The following is a 19,583-nucleotide window of genomic DNA, read 5'->3' as shown; positions in this document are numbered from 1 at the left end:
TACTCTTAATCTCTATCGGGTCTAATTGTAATTATAATTATTAACATCCGATAATAATGCTAGGCTTAGTAATAACAATATAAAAATTATGTAAAATTAGTCAACTAATCCATTGATAAAATAACAAAAGACTTGCATTGTTATAAAGTATTCAATTGATACTTAATCTCAACTTCAAATCTAAACAACCTACTCCCTCTTCCCCGTACCAAAAAAAGAATTACATAAAAAAAGGGGCTAAAACTGTAAATTGACCTTTATTTTATTCAGAGTTGAAAAGAGGGATATTAAAGACATGGAGAATGGGAGGGAGAGAGATTGTAATTTATATTACAATATCCTGTGGCTGTGGATGTGAATTAATAAATTACAACAAAGTTACATTACATGAGACTCAACCTCAACTCAAATTCAAGGATTATGGCATTGCAAAATTGGGGCGTCCACTCGGATGGCTTTTTAACACAAGGCCATATATATTTATATATCATATTGTTATATCTATATATGGTACACTCAAAAATAATAATAATACAATAAAAATAAGAAAGAAGGCACTCTTACTCCTATATTTCAACCCTTTTTATGAACCCTACGCACTGGACCAGAGGCCGTTTAAAGTATCAACTCCACCAAGCTTTCTAATTTTTGTTTCTGTGTTTCAAACCCTTCACTTTTTGTTGTTGGCCAATGCTTTATTTAATTGTTTCTCTAACTGCAAGTGATGACACAAAATAAAATCAACTCAAGTTCCAGTCAACACTATATATATATATATATATCCTAAACTCTTCATTTTCTATGATAAAGTAGTTGTGTTCAAACTTATATCCCAAACATGTTGGCAAATGAGCACGAGGTTATAAAGGTAAAAGAAAAAAACATACACTAAATCCTACACGAGCCTTAAAAAGTCCAAGTAACATAGATTGAAACAACAAGAGCATCTAATTTGGTATGTATAAAAATCCGTAAGAGATCATTAATTTCATAAGACATAATGAAAATTTTAACCTTTATATTTTTTATCAATTTAACCCTCATTCTTTTCCTTTTTAGATAATTTTGATCATTTACCTTTTACCTTTACCTTTTAAAAAAAGTAAAATTGGCTTTCTTTTAACGAAAATATTGACTAAAACATTAACTTTTTTATGATGTTAGCATGATAATCTATGTGTGCACTTTATGCTAAGTTGCGTCAACAAATAATTTTAAAATTATAAAAAAAATCAAAATTCATAAAGAAATTCATAAAAATGCATAAAGCCCACATGCCATGTGAGTTTACCATATTTAAAAATAAAAATTTTACGTTTTAATCAATATTTTTGTTATAAAAAAAATCAATTCAACTCTTTTTGAAGCTCAAAAATAATAAAAGTTAAATTGACAAAAGAGATAAGCGTTAAAAGGTTATTTTTGTCATTATGTCATTTCATAACACGAAACCCATATAACCTGACTCAAGTATGAATGTCTGATGCATGTAAGTGTTCAAAAATATGTACGCTCAATCCTTTTTTCTTTTTTTCTTTTTCTTTTTTTTTTCATATTTGGAAGATCATATCATCTTGAAAAACCAGGACCAATTTTGTTAAAAAACTCCAAATTTAACCAAAATACAAACAGATTTTACCGCATTTCAACTGGTTTTTCAGTTCCCATTTCCTGGTTTTTACTGGTTTTCTAATTTAATAGCTCAACTTACATGGTTGAACCACCAAACCAAGACAGGTCCAGTTCTTAACAACCATGCCGAACACGTATAAAAAACAGATACTTTAAGGAAAATGAAGAGTTTAGGTAGCATAGCATCACATTATACATTTAATTCAAGGTTAAAGGGCAAACCTGCATGTTCTTCATTTTCCGTCTCTGCAATTCCTCAACGAGGTTCCCAATACTGAGAAAAGAAATGAAGTTTTCAAGTAAAATGTAAAATAAATAAGGAAAATCAGTACCATTTGTGCTTCAACTCATACCTCTGTTGCAGCTGAAGCACCTGAGATTGCAGCTCTCTTTCCCTTGTAGAAGAAGGTGGTATCTGCCAAACACAATTGCAACACCTTCATCATTCCTCTAGAAAAATAAAATTTTTAACAAGGTATGGCAATACAAGAACTCAGAGCATAGCTCAGTAGGTTCGTTCTATCACCAGAAAGAAGTGGTATTTAGCAGGGCTAAGATTAAAATCCCAGAATCCACAATCTCTTCCCCTATCTCTAGGCTAAGACCTCTTTTGCACCACAAAAAGGTCGCCAATACAAGAGACTCGCATGAGAAAAATCAGGGATTTACATTAGATGGAATCCAGGTTATAAGAAATCATAAATAATAGGGAAATGTACACCATGGAACATTACATTAAGAAAGGTCGCATGGTTACTAAGAAGCTAGGGTTGATTAATTACCTGCAAAAGGTCATTGGTGCCCACCTCTGACAAGTCCCCGAGCTTACCTATATAAAAGATGTAAATTTTAGCATCATAATTTCTTCCACAATTGAGCACCAGAAAAGTGGACGATCCAAGTATAGAGGCACTACCAGATGATTGCTCCAAATATTTGATCAGTCTGATGATCTCTTCCTGTCAGCAATTATCAAAAAAGGGACTTGTTTAAGACAGGCAACCACTGTGAGCTGAGATGAGATAAGATGAGATGTAAGGAGAACAAACATACCCTTTGCATGGTGTTCTGTTGCAAAATGCATTGTAGAGATGGGAGAACTGCACTTGCTCTAAGGTTTAGCGACGTTGGACTGGTTGAACCTCCAGTGGCCGGGTTAAAAGTGCAGTTGGTAGGTCCCTGAATGAGAGAAAATAATGGCAATGGTTACAAAGCCATTGCCTAGATGATAAATTGCTAGGTTCCATCCTTATTATTCATCGCGAAAGCACACAAATTAAAATACACATTGACGCTCAAAGGAGACAGTTTGCAGGAGCAACTGTGTGGGCTGAGATGACAAAAGCATAAACCACAAAGTTTTCAAAGGTAGCAACAAGAACTTGAAATGGATAAGCAACACAAGTCAAGCCATATGCAAAGAAACAAAAAAAATATGAAACCAACGTCTGCAGTGTAATCATTTTAGAATGTAGTCATAACCCTTCAGTAGAAGTATGATTTATTCAGTATGACATTAAAATAGAACAGTTGATGGAATCAGATGCATGCCATGTAGGAATATTCTGTAAATATTTTAGGAATATTTTGTAGATATTTTCTTTATTAAAATCCCTTATTTTAAGGGATCATATCTCCTATTTAGTATCTTTCCTAACTTAGAGTTTCCTAAAGTAGTGTCATAGGTTGTATATAAAAACTCTGATTTATGTTCTATTTAGTATAAAAAAAAAACTCTGATTTCTACATGGTATCAGAGCTTAGGTTACAATTTCTTTTTCAACCTAGACCATGTCCGAAACTCCTTCTCCTACTTCGGAGATTACTTCAAATCCAGAAAATTTTTCTGGTTCCGATGCTCCATCAGATTCGTCTGGTCTGACTATCACCTGCCATCGATTGAATGGCAACAATTTTCTTGAAGGGTCTTGTGAAGGTAATCTGGTCATAAAAGATCCAGAAGGTAACCTTTCTTCTACTGCATTTTTCTCCTCCCAGTTGACTCCTAATTGGATCATCGATTCTGGTGCTACGGATCATATGACTGGTAACAAGGCATTGTTTCACAATTTTTTCCATACCTTTGGTAAAGCTGTCAAAACGGCTGATGGTACCTTGTGCAAAATAGAGGGACATGGCACTGTTATTCTCAATGAACAGATTGCACTTAAAAATGTTCTCTTTGTACCAAATCTGGCGTGCAATCTCATCTCTGTTAGTAAATTGTCCACAGACTTGCACTGCTCTGTAATTTTTAATGATCGTGATTGTACTTTGCAGGCACTGAACTCGAAGAAGATGATTGGTAAGGCCAGCTTGCATAATGGTCTCTACATCCTCCCTACCTCTCCTAAAATCGAGATCTCCAAGTCATTTACCACTTTAGGAAAAGTTGATACTGTTATGTTATGGCACTTTCGTTTAGGCCATCCTAGTTTCCAATACCTTGCAAAATTGTTTCCTACTCTATTCATTAATAAAAGGCCTAATTCTTTTTCTTGCAAAGTTTGCTCTCTTGCCAAACATACTAAATCATCTTATTTTCCTTCTACATACAAGCCTTCTTACCCTTTTGCTTTGATCCATAGTGATATTTGGGGCCCTTCTCGGGTGAAGAATGCTGATAATTGTAAGTGGTTTATCACTTTTATTGATGATCACAGTAGGATAACTTGGACTTATTTGCTGAAAGATAAATCTGAAACTGCTAGTGTTTTTGTGCAATTTTATAACATGGTTCTCACTCAATTTGGGTCTAAAATCCAGCTCTTTAAATCTGATAATGGCAGTGAATTTTTTGCTAGGTCTTTAGGTGATTTTTTTAAGGAAAAGGGCATAGTTCAGATTAGTTCTTGTGTTGGAACCCCACAGCAAAACGGCGTTGCCGAAAGAAAAAATAGGCACCTTCTTGAAGTTACTCGTTCTCTTCTATTTACCACTAATGTTCCTAAATATTTGTGGGGGAAGCCTTATTAACTGCCACATATTTAATCAACCGGATGCCTAGTAAGGTTTTAAAATTTCAAACGCCTCAATCTATATTTTTGCAGCACTTTCCTCATTTTAAGCCTATCTCCTCCATTCTGCCACTTAAAATTTTTGGCTGCACTGTTTTTATCCAAAATATTGCTCCTAATAAGTCCAAGTTAGATCCTAAGTCTTTAAAATGTGTATTGGTTGGGTATTCTTCACTTAAGAAGGGTTATAAATGCTATCATCCTCCTTCTAAACGATTTTTCACCACTATGGATATAACATTTTATGAGCAGGATTCCTATTTCACTCAGGCTGAAATTCAGGGGGAAACATGGAGTGATTTTCAGCCACAACAGGTATCTCCTTCTAATCTTCATTCTCAACCTTCAGAATTGCCATCTTGTTCGTCATTACCTGCAGATCTGTCACCTGTGAATGCTCCCATTGATTCTCCTGTAGTACCTATGACTAATTCACCTACACCCACTTTAAACACTCTTCCTGAAAATACACCTACTCCAATTGACAGTCTTCAAAAAACACCATCACCCAAACAGCTTCGTGTCTACACAAGAAAAAGAAGACATATCCCTGAGACTGTTTTGCAATCTGATTCTTGCCGAGAATTGGATTTGGGTCCAACTGCCGAAATGGAAGAAGAAATCAGTAAGTCCACTACTCTAGATGACTTTCCTATTGCTATTAGAAAAGGGGTTAGACAGTGCACCAAGCATCCTATTGAAAAATTTACTGGTTATAATTCATTGATGCCGTCTTTTCAAGCATTTACAGCAACTTTGGATAAAGAACAGGTTCCCACAAGCATAGCTGAAGCTCTAAAGGATCCAAAATGGAGAAGGGCTGTTGAAGAGGAAATTTGTGCACTAGAGAAAAATGCTACTTGGACCATTACAGACCTTCCTCAAGGAAAAAAGGCTGTCGGCTGTAAATGGATCTTTGCTGTAAAGTATAACTCCAATGGCAGTATCCAACGATACAAAGCTAGACTAGTGGCCAGAGGTTTCACGCAGACATATGGGATAGACTTCACAGAAACTTTTGCACCTGTGGCAAAGCTTAACACTATTCGAGTACTCCTAAGTTTGGCTGTAAATTGCGATTGGAAATTACACCAACTTGATGTAAAAAACGCATTTCTTAATGGCAAGCTTGAGGAAGAAGTCTATATGCAATTGCCACCTGGCTCAAAGTCTATTGAAGGTAGCAACAAGGTTTGCAAGCTCAACAAGTCTCTATACGGGTTAAAACAATCACCCAGAGCTTGGTTCGAGAGGTTCACTAAAGTCATTCTTCAAAATGGCTACAAGCAGTCCCTTGCCGATCATACGCTTTTCATCAAGGTAACTTCTACAAATAAGAAAGCTATCCTAATTGTGTATGTGGATGACATCATTCTTACTGGAGATGATGAGGAAGAGATTAGCAATTTGAAGAAGTTGTTAAACAGGGAATTCGAAACCAAGGACTTGGGAAAGCTAAGGTATTTCCTAGGAATGGAGGTGGCAAGATCAAAAGAAGGACTTGTGATCAACCAGAGAAAGTATGTACTTGATTTACTCAAAGAAACTGGTTTTCTTGGCTGTAAGCCGGCTGATACACCAATGGAGGCAAACTTGAGATTCAATAAAGAAGATGAGTCCTTAGTAGACAGAGAGAAATTTCAAAGGTTAGTTGGGAAACTAATCTACTTATCCTTGACAAGGCCAGATATAGATTTTCCCGTAAATGTGATAAGTCAACACATGACTAATCCTACTGAAGAGCATATGGCAGCAGCAAATAGAATTCTCAAGTACTTGAAGAAAACTCCAGGACACGGCTTAATGTTTAAGAAGACACAAGAAGAACTGTTAAGATTTTTACAGACTCTAGTTGGGCTGGAGATCTCACTGAAAGAAGATCCACTAGTGGGTACTGCACTTTTGTTTGGGGTAACCTTACAACTTGGAGAAGTAAGAAACAATCTGTTGTTTCAAGAAGTAGTGCTGAAGCTGAATTTAGAGCACTAGCTTTGGGGATATGCGAAGGAATTTGGCTACTTAAATTACTAAAAGAACTTGGCACAAATCAGGAGGATCACTTTGAAGTTTTGTGTGATAATCAATCTGCCATTCAGATTGCCAAGAACCCAGTTCAACATGACCGAACAAAGCATGTTGAAATTGATAGGCATTTTATTGCTGATCAAGTCAACAAAAAGATAGCCACTCTTTCTTACATTCCTTCAGAAGGACAGATTGCAGACATTCTTACCAAGGCTTTGCCAAAACCTGTGTTCAATAAATTCCTATTCAAGCTGGGATTATACAATGTATATTCTCCAGCTTGAGGGGGAGTGTAGGAATATTCTATAAATATTTTAGGAATATTTTGTAGATATTTTCTTTATTAAAATCTCTTATTTTAAGGGATCATATCTCCTATTTAGTATCTTTCCTAACTTAGAGTTTCCTAAAGTAGTGTCATAGGTTGTATATAAAAACTCTGATTTATGTTCTATTTAGTATAAAAAAAAAATACTCTGATTTCTACATGCCACTTTGTTGATGCATCATGTTACACAATGCCGAACAAATGGTGGTCAATTAAGTAGGATATTTATCCAGATAGATGAATTCCACAGCAGCAAATTATTAGAGACAGGTAGAGATATAGACACTCCATATATGCATCAATTCCTAACTGTGCCTTAAGATTTCAAGTAAAGACTGCTTATCAGTACAAAGTTGCATGTTATTGGCTTATTGTACAACAGCAGAAGATTCTACCGAATAGGCTGCAAAGTCAATTTATACACAGAAGGTATGAATTTTAATATATAGCAGATGTACCTTGGGACTGAGATCTGCTGAAGTCACCTTAAAGCGTCCCCGCTGAACAACTGCTCCTTCTGATGAATCCTCTGGTAAGTAAGAGGCAAAGACACCAAACGGAGTTCATTTGTGTACAAATAAGTAGCTTCACTTCTAAGTAGAAAAGAAAGAAAATAAAAACACGATATACCAGATGAAGGGTTATTTGTTTCTCTCCTCTGGCGGTACAACAATGGACCACTGTAGTTGCGTTCAGATGGAAATTTAGGCTGTGGGAAGTCCCTGCAAAACAAAATTGATAAACCCAATTTAAAATAAATTGGCATACAAAGATTTTCCAGTAAAGTAAATGGGAAACGATAAATAAATAAATAAATAAAAATAAAAAGCTAATGTTCTTTTGAACTACAGAATCAATAACCAATACAAGAAGAAAGTCCCAGTGTACTACATACATCTAGGATTCCTCTAGACTTGCAATCCGTAGAATTCAGAAACTCATCATATCTAGAGCTTGATAATGGTAAAAATATCTTCCTATATTTTGGGAAATGTCACTTTAAGTATTGTAATGTTTGGTGATAACAGTTTTCAGTTCAGGGTAACTTCACTTAAAGAAAGCTTACCTGTCCCCATCTCCAGTAAACTTGTTAGGTGAATAGGCACTATCTGGTATTAGCGAACCGCTCAAGAACTTTTTATGCTCTGGAATGACCTGGCGTGTGGAAGAGCTACTTTGCCCGGAGTTCTCACCCTCATTTCTTCCAGCATCTTGGTCCATGGCTCTTGATGACTTTGTAATTAACTGTTCACTTTCCAATTGGGTAACACCTTTCCAATTTGGACCATTTGTACCCTCAGCTTCACCAATGTCAAAACAGCCTCTGCACCAATTAAAAAGTTGGAAAAACAATGCAAAGAAGCTAATTACCAAAAACCACTTAGACAGGCAATCTTTCTTTTTCCAGAAAAGAAGTAGTACTTAGTCTAATAGATAACATATATGTTCATAAAGTATATAAAGAAGAGGGTAAAAAAAAAAAAAAGCCAATAACTTCAAACTAAATTATTAAACTTGTGACAAGATACTGCTTTCTATTTGCAAAAATTACGACCTACAAATCCTTTTGACTGACAAATGTGAATAACTATATCCTTCTAATTACATTATAACAATAAATTGTTTGCAGTCAGTTCATGAAAGCATAAAAAATGTCATACTTGAGTGCTTGAAGTGGCTTAATAGGAAATGAAGCAAGTGAACTCTCCAAATCATGAAGATCACTAAGTCCGTCCTGAAACAAGTAAAAGGAGGATGTAAATCTGAAGTACAAGATTAACCGAAGCATCAAGGAACTACAGAAGGGCTGCAATTGAATTGTATAGAAAGCATTTTAGGGTTATAAGTGGTACCTCCTGGCTACTTGCAGCAATGGAATTATTAGGCATTTCAGGAGATATCCTCTCAGCTGATAACCCAACTACATCATGCCGGTCCCTTTGTTTCCTGCTCCCATCTTGATCTTCTGCATTTGGTGCATCATCGTCATCTTGAATCTGCAGGTATAACAATAGGCATTTCTGATGAGATAAACATATAAAGCAGTTCTAGGACTACCTACAGATAAATAATAACAAAAACTTGGATGGGGAATTGAAACCACTTACGAGTGCAGCCTGACTTTTTAAGTCCTCTAGGTTGAAATTCCAAGCACTAATCCCTTTTATGTACTCTTGCTGCAAGGTAAAAGGAATTCATATTCAGAATGGTACTATGTAATCATACAGTTTTTTATATAACATGGTCATTCATTAGTCAAAGTAGAGCCAGCAACAATAGTTTCTCTTATCCTTAAGACCTGAGATGGATGCGGCAATGACAACAATTGGTTCACTCAGAATAAAAGGCTGAAAAATACTATTAAGACATAAAGGGAAAAAGCTAGCACTATCAAATTTTGTCAAGAAATGTAAAAAGCTCCATTCACCTGTGATAATTGCTCCTTGTCCTCATAAAGAGCCTTATTCTGTACAAGAAGATCGGCTTCTTTCGTCTGAAACATAAAATACCAGATCAGAATTCTAGATTAGTTCCTCGTCTTAAGCAAAGGTCATCAATTAAACAAAAGGGCAAGTAAGAGACCTTTAGCACCCTAAAACGTTCACCTAATGGAGCAAGGCCGTCAAGAATGGTACGAGCTAGATAATCATAGGAGCGTGCATGTTTAAAGAAATGGTGCTTCAAAAGCTTCTCTGAAGTTGGACGTTTCTTCGGGTCCTTCACCAAGCAAGCAGCTACCAACTCCTTGAAAGACTGGAGAATTAAAAAGCTTTCACAATGTTACTATCAGATACTAACAAATGATACAAATCAGTAAGACAATTGACGAGCACAAACCTTTGAGAACCTCTTGTCTCTTTCATAGTCTAGACCAGGAGGAGCATTTTGCAAGGTCATTAACAAAACCTGCAGCAGAAATGGGATTAAACAACTAAAGTAAGAACTAAAAGAATGACAACAAAATACAAATAATAATCAACTGGTTTAACTATCAAACAACTGATATTTACTTTCATTGGTGGATACTTGGAAAATGGGGCGTGGCCATGAGCAAGTTCAAGAGCTGTAATTCCGAAAGACCAGATGTCCGCTCTGTAAACAGACAAGAAGAGGAAACAGAATATTTAAAAGGTATAACAAAGGAAAAGAATAAAGGAAATGCAATGAAAGAGTATAGATTAGTGAGGCAATCAACTCACTTAAAGTCATAACCATGCAATTGCTGCATAACTTCTGGAGCCATCCTGATATAAAAACAAGAAGACACATGTGGTCATCATTAGCTCTCAAAAATTGAATTTCCATAGTAAAATACATGATTACAATCTCTGACAGTCAAAAGGCCAAGGGAAAACAAATACCAGCAAGGAGTTCCAACAAAAGTATTTCTAGAACGCTGTCTGTCTCCAGTATCAAACATGCATGCTGAGACTCCAAAGTCTGCCAACTTGACCGCACCATTAGAATCAACTAAGATATTACCCGCCTGCAAATATAAGTTATAAATGTATATAAGAATAAAAGAGAAATTTTCTGAACAAGAGTAGGAAGGAACAAGGGCAAAATAACAGGCAGTAAGCTATCAACATATGTAGCACAACTGGCATCCTCCTTGTCAAAGAAACAACAAGAACAAATCATATTGAAGTAATAGACCACCACTAATTTTAAACTCAATGCTACGATATCCAATCTCACCACTATCATTGTTTTCACTCTCACCAGAGCCAGCCTCAACACCTATCCAAATGGACCCTAAGAGATTCAATAGTATACTGGTATCAGCATAAGGTTTCTCTACGGAATGAAGGAGCAAATTTTCCCCCATTTTCCGTATATTGTCAATTACTTGATAAGAACTATAAGTTATTCATATTGATAGTAAGAAAATATAGCTTAAGATGTATCTTTACCGAAGACAGTCCATAAATAACCAGGTTGGTCTCAGAATATAAACTATTTGCAGAAATAAAGAAGAAAAACATGGCATAAAAGTAAAAGAAGAAAGGGCAATAAGGAACCTTCACATCTCTGTGAATGTGCCCATGAGCATGAAGATAAACAAGAGCTTTAAGAACTTCACGCAACAAAGTAGCAATGACAGGCTCTTCAAAACCTTCAGGAAAAGCAGATTTCATTATATGCAAGCAAGACCCCCCAGCCATATATGGCATCACAACCCAAAGGTTGTGACCGGTAGCAAATGAGCAATGTGCCCGTAATAAATTTGGGTGATCAATCAAGCTCATAGTCTGGACCTCTCTACGAATTCCATCCTGCATCATTCATGATCAAAAATCTTAAAATGATGTGAACTCTTTATGCCATAGAGTTGCAGGGACTTGAAAGATAAATCATAAGTAAACATGCTTCCCAAGTGATAGATTATGAAATACCGTACTTACCAGATCGTTATTGCACTTCTCCAAATCAAGAACCTTGATAGCAACAATCTCATTAAGTGGAATGCATAAAGCCCTGTACACAGTGGCACTGACACCTTCTCCAACTTCTTCATATAACTTATAATCTTTTGCATTGACTGGAAAACGTTTCTCAAAAGGTTGCTCCATAGCTTCTTTTCACAGCATACCATTACCACCCACCCTCTTTACTCTTATATGTTCCAATTAACAAAAACAAACTTTCAACTAAAGATTGGACTGTCAACCTAATGCGGAGCTTCTTCCAATTTGGTAGCATATTCTCTTCTTTAGCACACAACAGTGTACTAGTTCATGGACTTCATCAAGGTAATAGGCTTATCCAGTCCGCTCCATTGCATGCAGATCCAGTTAAACCCAATCCTAGTTAACAGCACAGAAGACCTTGCACATCAAACCAAGTACTCTTGTCATTGAACTATCAGCAAAGCCTATGAGAAAAGTGGTTTTCCCCAGATAGCAAATAGAAACCTAAAGAATAGCAAATGTTGTATGGCAAGAAACTAATAGATGCACTCGAAAGCTAACCAAAATTCTGTTTAAACTAACCAAAAAAATTAAAAGGATGTACGGAAGGCAGTTGGTAGTAGGGTAGTTTTAACCTGTAAAAACCCCAAGAAGAAATGGAATTAATTCTTCTTTACAAACGGACCCTTTTTCCAAAGCAATTAAAACCAATAAGTAAAAATTACCTTCCTATAGAAATTAAAACAATTAGATGATATAGAAGAAAAATTTCTAATAAAAACCATGGAAACTCAACACCCATCCTTGCAACAATTAATTTTAAGAATCAATTCAAATAACTAGTTCTTGATCAGAAAATTCAGCTTTTAAACAACAGTTCAGATAGCCTAAATTGCGACTGTTAACCATCAAAATAGTATAGCATTCATAAAATCTCTCCAAGCTTCCACATTACCTCTAAAAAACAACTAATCTAATACTAAAAGCACAACCAAAATTCATCAATTTCAAACAACTAACTAAAAAATTTCATAAAAACATATGAAGAAAAAAAAAAGCAAGATAAACTTATTCACAGATTTGATACAAACCTAGGGTTTCAGCAGATTCAAATCAGAGCTGAACCTGAAAACAGAATATAAAATTTGCATTAAACAAATCGAAACCCAACAGCACCACCTCAAGTCGATTAAAGACTCGATTTCAATTTTCTCATATATTTTCTTCTTCCTCCTCTTTCCTCTTCTTCTTCTTCTCAAAGACGTCTCTAACGATGACGATTTGGCGATGATAATTATTGGTTGACAAATATTATAAACTTTAATAAAAAATAAAAAAATTATTTTAATTAAAAAAAATCTTCGAGTTTCAGGTCCCTGGATCGAATCTTCCAAGTTTCACAGTTTGCAAAGAAAATAAATAAGTAAAAATAATTTCCTTTTTTGAATATTTTAAGCTCTTTTTGTTTTTTTTCGCAGACTAAAAATACAGAGATAAAAAATATTATTATTATTATTATGAGAGGGACCCGACCCGATTTAGATGAGATTTTGGGGGTTCTCGCTTTAGTAGGTGAAAATATCGTTGTTGGGGCGGGTTCCGTGATTTTATCGGGCCAAATTATCAGATAGGTGAATGCTGTCACCTGTTTTGCCTCCCTTGGTCAACCCTAGTGTCATCCTAAAAAATGGCTTCAATAATTTTATTGATTTATACATCATTAGCTTATATTAATGGTCAAAAATTTGAGTCGAGTCGAGTCAAATCGAATTAAATTCAAACAAGTAATAATATGACAACCATTAAATAAGAAAAAAGAATAAACTTTAAACACGAAGATCAAATCTTGAATTTAATGTCAATCAACTTGAGTCCACACAAATTGTATCTTAAAGTAGTGATTTGATTGATCAGATCGATTTAATTTGAAGATTAGTGTTTGATATACTTATAGTGAAATATATTAGCTCCATAACTAAAGTTAAAACAATACTACAATTTTACATAATTTTATATTGGTGATTAAGAAATCACAATCTATCTCGTTTATTTATTTTTAAATATTAATTAAGAATGTATACAATTTTTCCCCTGCTCACGGAATTAAAACAATTATACCATTAGTATATTAATTAAGAATGTATCAATAACTCTATGGCACTTAAATATGGTACTTTAGGACCAATAAATTATTTATCATTCTCAAATAACGAAATTAATCGTTATTCACATCTAATGATTGTACAACTATCGGGGTGCTCAATAGATGTGCTTTATCCATATAAATTTTTTTAAAAATATTTTTTGTATGTTAGAATTAAGTGACTCAAATCTTTATTTAAGTAAAATACAGTGGTAAAATAAAATAAAAGAAGAATCCATATCGAATTAAACTTCTTTTATTTTATTTTAGAATAAGGTATTTTAAACCTTATTAAATTCTATCTATTTGATATTGATTAGAATAAGGTGTTTCAGTCTTACTAGAATATGGCTTTACAAGCCTATAAATAGACATAGTCTATTCCTCTTGTATTGTATTCGAATTCGACATAGTGAATTTTCTTCTCCTCTGCCCGTGATTTTTTCCCGAAAAGGTTTCCACGTAAAAATCTGTGTGTTTTTTATTTTTATTTTTTTTTTTATTTTTTTTACAAATTGGTATCAGAGCTTCCGGGTTGTTTATCTCGATCACGGTAATTGCGTCTTTGAAGTATAAAATTTCGTTGTTGGATCACAACACCAGATTTGCATTGTGGCAAATTAAGATGTAAGCAGTTCTTGCACAGATGGATCTGGAGGATACCCTACTAGGGATAGATAAAATGCCTTCAACATTAACAGATGAAGATAAGAAGCGTAAGGATTGAAAGGCGTTAACATAATTAATCTGTATTTGTCCAACGAAATTTTACAGGATGTGATGAAAGAGAAGACCGCCGCTGCATTATGGAAGAGGCTAGAACAATTATGTATGTCGAAAACTCTAACAAGCAAGTTGCATATGAAGCAACGTCTTTATGCTCATCGTTTGGAGGAAGGTGCGTCTGTACACGAACACTTAATAGTGTTTAAAAAAATTCTCTCAAACTTAGAGGCCATGGAGGTTCAGTATGATAAGGAAGATCTAGGGTTGATTCTACTTTGTTCGTTGCCCCCGTCTTATTCAACCTTTAGAGATACGATTTTATATAGCCGCGAGTCTCTCACAATTAATGAGGTTTATGATTCTTTGACCTCGTATGATAAGATGAAGCATCTTGTGGTTAAACCCAACTCTCAGGGAGAGGGTCTCATTGTTCGTGGGAGACAAGATCGGAATGCTGATGATAATCGTGGAAGGACACAGGAACGGAATCCTCACGGTAAATCTGAGGGTAGATCAAAGTCTTTAAACAGAGGTAAAACTTGTAACCTTTGCAAGAAGAAAGGGCACATCAAATCTGAGTGCTATAAGCTACAAAATAAGATTAAAAGGGAGGCTACGAATCAAAAAGAAAAACAATCAAAAAATTCCGGTGAAGCTAATGTTATAAAAGACTACAGCGATGGTGAACTTCTAGTCGCTTCTGTCAATGATTCTAAAGTAAGCGAGGACTGGATACTTGGTTCAGGCTGCACCTTCCACATGAGTCCCAATCGGGATTGGTTTACAACTTACGAAACAGTATCTAAAGGTGTTGTTTTGATGGGAAATAATGCTTTGTGTAAAATCGCAGGTGTTGGAACAATTAAGGTTAAGATGTTTGATGGAGTTGTCAGAACACTTAATGACGTACGACATGTTCTAGAATTGAAAAGAAATTTAATTTCATTGAGTACTCTTGATTCAAAAGGGTACAGATACACAGCTGAAAGTGGGGTTTTAAAGATTTCCAAAGGGTCCCTTGTTGTGATGAAAGGGCAGAGAAATATTGTCAAGTTATATGTTTTGCAGGGTTCTACTGTTACTGGTGATACAGCTGCCGCTTCCTCTTCCTTGTCAGATGATGATATTACTAAATTTTGGCATATGCTACTAGGGCATATGAGTGAGAATGGCATGGTAGAATTGAGCAAAAGAGGACTTCTTGATGGGAAAGGAATTTGCAAACTGAATTTCTGTGAGAACTGTGTTTTTGGGAAGCAAAAGAGAGTTCGATTCACTAGAGGAATCCATAACACGAAGGGAGTATATTCTTTTTGATCTGTAGGGGCCATCCAGAGTGCCTTCGAGAGGTGGAGCTAATTATATGCTAACCTTTATTGATGATTTTTCCAGAAAAGTTTTGGCGTTCTTCCTGAAGCAGAAAAGCGATGTGTTTTTCGCATTTAATTCTTGGAAAATTATGATTAAAACAAACGGGAAAATAGATAAAATACCTCCGCACAGACAATGGCTTAGAGTTCTGTTCTGATGAGTTTAATAGATTGTGCAAGTCAGAAGGGATCATGAGACACTTGACAGTTCGTCATACTCCACAGCAAAACGGCATTGCAGAACAAATGAACAGAACAGTCATGGAGAAGGTTCGATATATGTTGTCAAATGCCAACTTACCGAAGTCATTTTGGGTAAAAGCAGCCTCTACTGCATGTTTTTTGATCAACCGATCTCCATCCGTTGCCATTGAGAAAAAGATTCCACAGGAGGTATGGTCTGGTAATCCTGCTAATTATTCTAATTTAAAGATCGTTGGGTGTCCTGCGTATGCTCATGTTGATAATGGAAAATTGGAACCAAGATCCATTAAATGCGTTTTTCTTGGTTATAAAGCTGATGTAAAAGGGTATAAGTTATGGTGTCCTGAAAATAGAAAAGTTGTGATTAGCAGAGATGTTATTTTTGATGAAACTGCTATGCTACCTAACTTATCTCTTAAAGACTCTTCCAATAAAGAAAATCAAAAGCAGGTGGAGTATCAGATTAATATAGAGTCAACTCCTTAAGCTAGAACAAAAATTAAGAATAGAGTTGCTTCTTCACCACAATACTCTATCGCCAAAAACAGAACTAGAAAAGAAATTAAACCTCCAAAGAAGTATTCCGAGGTTGATCTAGTTGTTTATGCTTTAAATGTGGCTGATGATATAGATGCGAATCAAGAGCCATCTAATTATTCTAAGGCGGTTAGCTGTGAAGACTCAGAAAAGTTGATGTTTGCTATGCAAAAAGAGATGGAATCACTCCACAAAAACAGAACATGGGACCTTGTGAAACTTCCTAAAGGTAAAAAGGTTATTCGTTGTAAATGGGTGTTTAAAAAGAAAGAAGGGACTCCAAAAGTTGAAGAACCCAGATATAAAGCAAGGCTTGTTGCAAAGGGTTACAGTTAAATTTCAGGAATAGACTTCACAGATGTGTTCTCCCCAGTTGTTAAGCATAGTTCGATTCAAGCTTTACTTGGTATTGTGGCCATGCATGATTTGGAGCTTGAGCAGTTAGATGTAAAAACTGCATTTCTGCACGAAGAACTTGAAGAAGATATTTACATGCAACAACCAGAGGGTTTTATAGTCTCAGAAAAAGAGGATATGTTTGCTTGCTGAAAAAGTCCCTTCACGGTTTGAAACAGTCACCAAGACAGTGGTACAAGAGGTTTGATTCATTTATGACTTCTCATAATTTCAAAAGAAGTAGTTTTGACAGTTGTCTTTACTTTAAGAAAAATAGTGATGGTTCTTTTGTGTATCTACTTCTTTATGTTGATGACATGTTGATAGCAGCAAAAGATAAATGAGAGATAAGAAAGGTCAAAACCCAACTAAGTAAAGAATTTGAGATGAAAGATTTAGGACCAGCAAAGAAGATACTTAGAATGGAGATTCTCAGAGATAGAAAAACAAGTAAATTGTACCTAAGTCAGAAGGGGTACATTGAGAAAGTTCTTTGCAGGTTCAATATGCAGAGTGCTAAGCCTGTTAGTACTCCTTTAGCAGCCCATTTCAGACTTTCATCGGTTTTGTCTCCACAATCAGATGATGAGATTGAGTACATGTCACATGTTCCATACTCTAGTGCAGTGGGATCTCTCATGTATGCTATTGTTTGTTCGTGTCCAGATTTATCATATGCAGTTAGTGCAGTTAGTAGATACATGGCGAATCCCGGTAAAGAACACTGGAAAGCAGTTTAGTGGATTCTAAGATACTTACGAGGTACTACTGATGTTTGGTTACAATTTTGAAGAACTAGAGATGGAGTCATAGGGTATGTTGATGCTGATTTTGCTGGAGACCTTGATAAAAGAAGATCTCTCACAGGTTATGTCTTTACAATCGGAGGTTGTGCAATTAGTTGGAAAGCCACTTTGCAAACTACAGTCGCTTTGTCTACCACTGGCTTGTAAAAGAAGCTATTTGGTTGAAGGGACTCTTTAGTGAACTCACTGAAGACCTTCAAATCAGCATAGTATTCTGTGACAATCAAAGTGTCATCTTTCTTACAAAAGATCAAATGTTTCATGAGAGAACAAAACACATTGATGTTCGGTATCATTTTGTTCGTGATATTATTGCTCGTGGTGATATTGTTGTGAGCAAAATTAGTACTCATGAAAATCCTGCAGATATGATGACTAAGTCACTTCTTATAACCAAGTTTGAGCATTGCTTAGACTTGGTTGGTGTTCATTGTTGAAGTTAAACCCTTAAGGGGTTTTGTGGAAGATGTGGAGAACTTGTTCGTTGAGAGTTCGCAATGAAAAATTTATTCATTGAGAATTTGTGTCAAGATGGAGATTGTTAGAATTAAGTGACTCGAATCCTTATTTAAGTAAAATACAGTCGTAAAATAAAATAAAAGAAGAATCCATATAGAATTACACTTCTTTTATTTTATTTTAGAATAAGGTCTTTTAAACCTTATTAAATTCTATCTATTTGATATTGATTAGAATAAGGTGTTTCAGTCTTACTAGAATATGGCTTTACAAGCCTATAAATAGACATAGTTTATTCCTCTTGTATTGTATTTGAATTTGACATAGTAAATTTTCTTCTCCTCTGCCCGTGGTTTTTTCCCGAAAGGGTTTCCACGTAAAAATTTGTGTGTTTTTTATTTTTATTTTTATTTTTATTTTTACATTGTATAATTGACTAATAGACATGAATTTCATCTTTTAAATGTTCGATCTGTAGGCCAAGACAAAACTTTGTTTTTCCAATTTTTTTTATCTCAATTTCTTTCTTTAAACAATTTACTGCATTTTAAAACTCTTCAGGAGTTCTAATAATATTTATATCATCAACGTAAATAACAATTATTAAAAAATATGATCCAAACCTTTTCATAAAGACACAGACAAATTGGATTATTTTATAACCTTTTTTTTAACAAATACTCACTAAAACTGTAACCCCCCTAAACCTGGCCTAAATATTATGGTCGAATTTTGATGATCACATTGGCCATGTTACTGGCGCAAAAAATCTTTTCACTATTTTCTTTTTAATAATCGTTATCATTTTAAAACACCATTTTGATTTGCTTTAAGAAAAGCCAAGTATTGTCAAAATTGTTTACCTTTAGAAAAACTCAAGTATTGATGGTTTACATAAAACATAATTTTTCAAATAAATGTCGCAGCTAAAAAATAACAAAACAAATTTGTCATTTTGAAAACATATGTTTAATATATCTTGTAAAATCTCAGTTTAATTAGTAAGTAGTGTTGAATTTCAAAAATGAAGTATTGAATTTAAAAATACAATCGTTGAGTTGAGTTTGGCATTATTATGAAATATCTAATTTTACTTATCAATTCCATACATCGTCTTAGGTGATAGTTTAAGGATTCAAATCATGTGAAACAACCCAAAAACCAATATTTAAAAGTAAGCCCCAAGCTAGAGTCCCCATAAATAAAAACATATCTTAAAATATCAAGTACCAAAATATATTAGTTTTTTTTTTCCGAGGGCACCTCTATAACCTAAGTCCATCCTAACCTCGATTATTATCTGAAAAGTCAAAACTTAAAGGGTAAACTTTTTAAAGCCTACTGTGGTTACAAATCATATCAATAGAAATCAATACAGAACATCATCAATTTAACAAATCGCATAAATACATAAATATACAGCCACAAAATCACATTTATCAAAATGCATAATGACGATGTCAACGCAACATTTTTCAGAAATAGTACAGATTTTTAGAAAATAGTTTCTACCCATCTCCGCTACTAA

General features: G+C 34.8%; 1 protein-coding gene across 4 annotated transcripts; it reads right to left on the bottom strand.

The window, feature by feature from the left end:
* Positions 1-238: 238 nt before the first annotated feature.
* Positions 239-12,882, bottom strand: LOC107888689 (serine/threonine-protein kinase BLUS1). Of its 4 annotated transcripts, none has more exons than XM_016812861.2 (22): positions 12,506-12,882; positions 11,997-12,049; positions 11,409-11,810; positions 11,025-11,279; positions 10,365-10,489; positions 10,203-10,247; positions 10,014-10,095; positions 9,841-9,909; positions 9,586-9,756; positions 9,431-9,496; positions 9,111-9,179; positions 8,856-8,999; positions 8,664-8,737; positions 8,069-8,326; positions 7,633-7,724; positions 7,461-7,531; positions 2,686-2,811; positions 2,549-2,591; positions 2,415-2,461; positions 1,986-2,047; positions 1,855-1,906; positions 239-715 (listed from the first exon to the last, which is right to left on the bottom strand). In XM_016812861.2, exons 3-22 carry the CDS (start codon positions 11,574-11,576, stop codon positions 671-673), a joined length of 2,064 nt encoding a protein of 687 aa, XP_016668350.1. In that variant the 5' UTR covers positions 11,577-11,810; positions 11,997-12,049; positions 12,506-12,882; the 3' UTR covers positions 239-670. The 4 variants fall into 4 exon arrangements, with proteins under 4 accessions (XP_016668350.1, XP_016668348.1, XP_016668349.1 ...); XM_016812859.2 differs by having other exon boundaries at positions 11,409-11,831; positions 12,506-12,841; XM_016812860.2 differs by lacking the exon at positions 11,997-12,049 and having other exon boundaries at positions 11,409-11,831; positions 12,506-12,866.
* Between the last annotated feature and the right edge of the window lie 6,701 nt (positions 12,883-19,583).

This window comes from Gossypium hirsutum, chromosome A09 (assembly GCF_007990345.1).
Source record: "Gossypium hirsutum isolate 1008001.06 chromosome A09, Gossypium_hirsutum_v2.1, whole genome shotgun sequence".
In the NCBI taxonomy this organism is placed as follows: Eukaryota; Viridiplantae; Streptophyta; class Magnoliopsida; order Malvales; family Malvaceae; genus Gossypium; species Gossypium hirsutum.
The sequence above is the reverse complement of the archived record's forward strand: the minus strand, read 5'-3'. Positions and strand labels throughout refer to the sequence as shown.

Coding starts and splice junctions, on each gene's coding strand:
- LOC107888689 (XM_016812861.2), bottom strand. CDS start 11,576: ATGGAGCAACCTTTTGAGAAACGTTTTCCAGTCAATGCAAAAGATTAT. Junction 10,248..10,364: donor TTTGTTGGAACTCCTTGCTG/GTATTTGTTTTC, acceptor TTTTTATATCAG/GATGGCTCCAGAAGTTATGC. Junction 10,096..10,202: donor TTGCATGGTTATGACTTTAA/GTGAGTTGATTG, acceptor GTCTGTTTACAG/AGCGGACATCTGGTCTTTCG.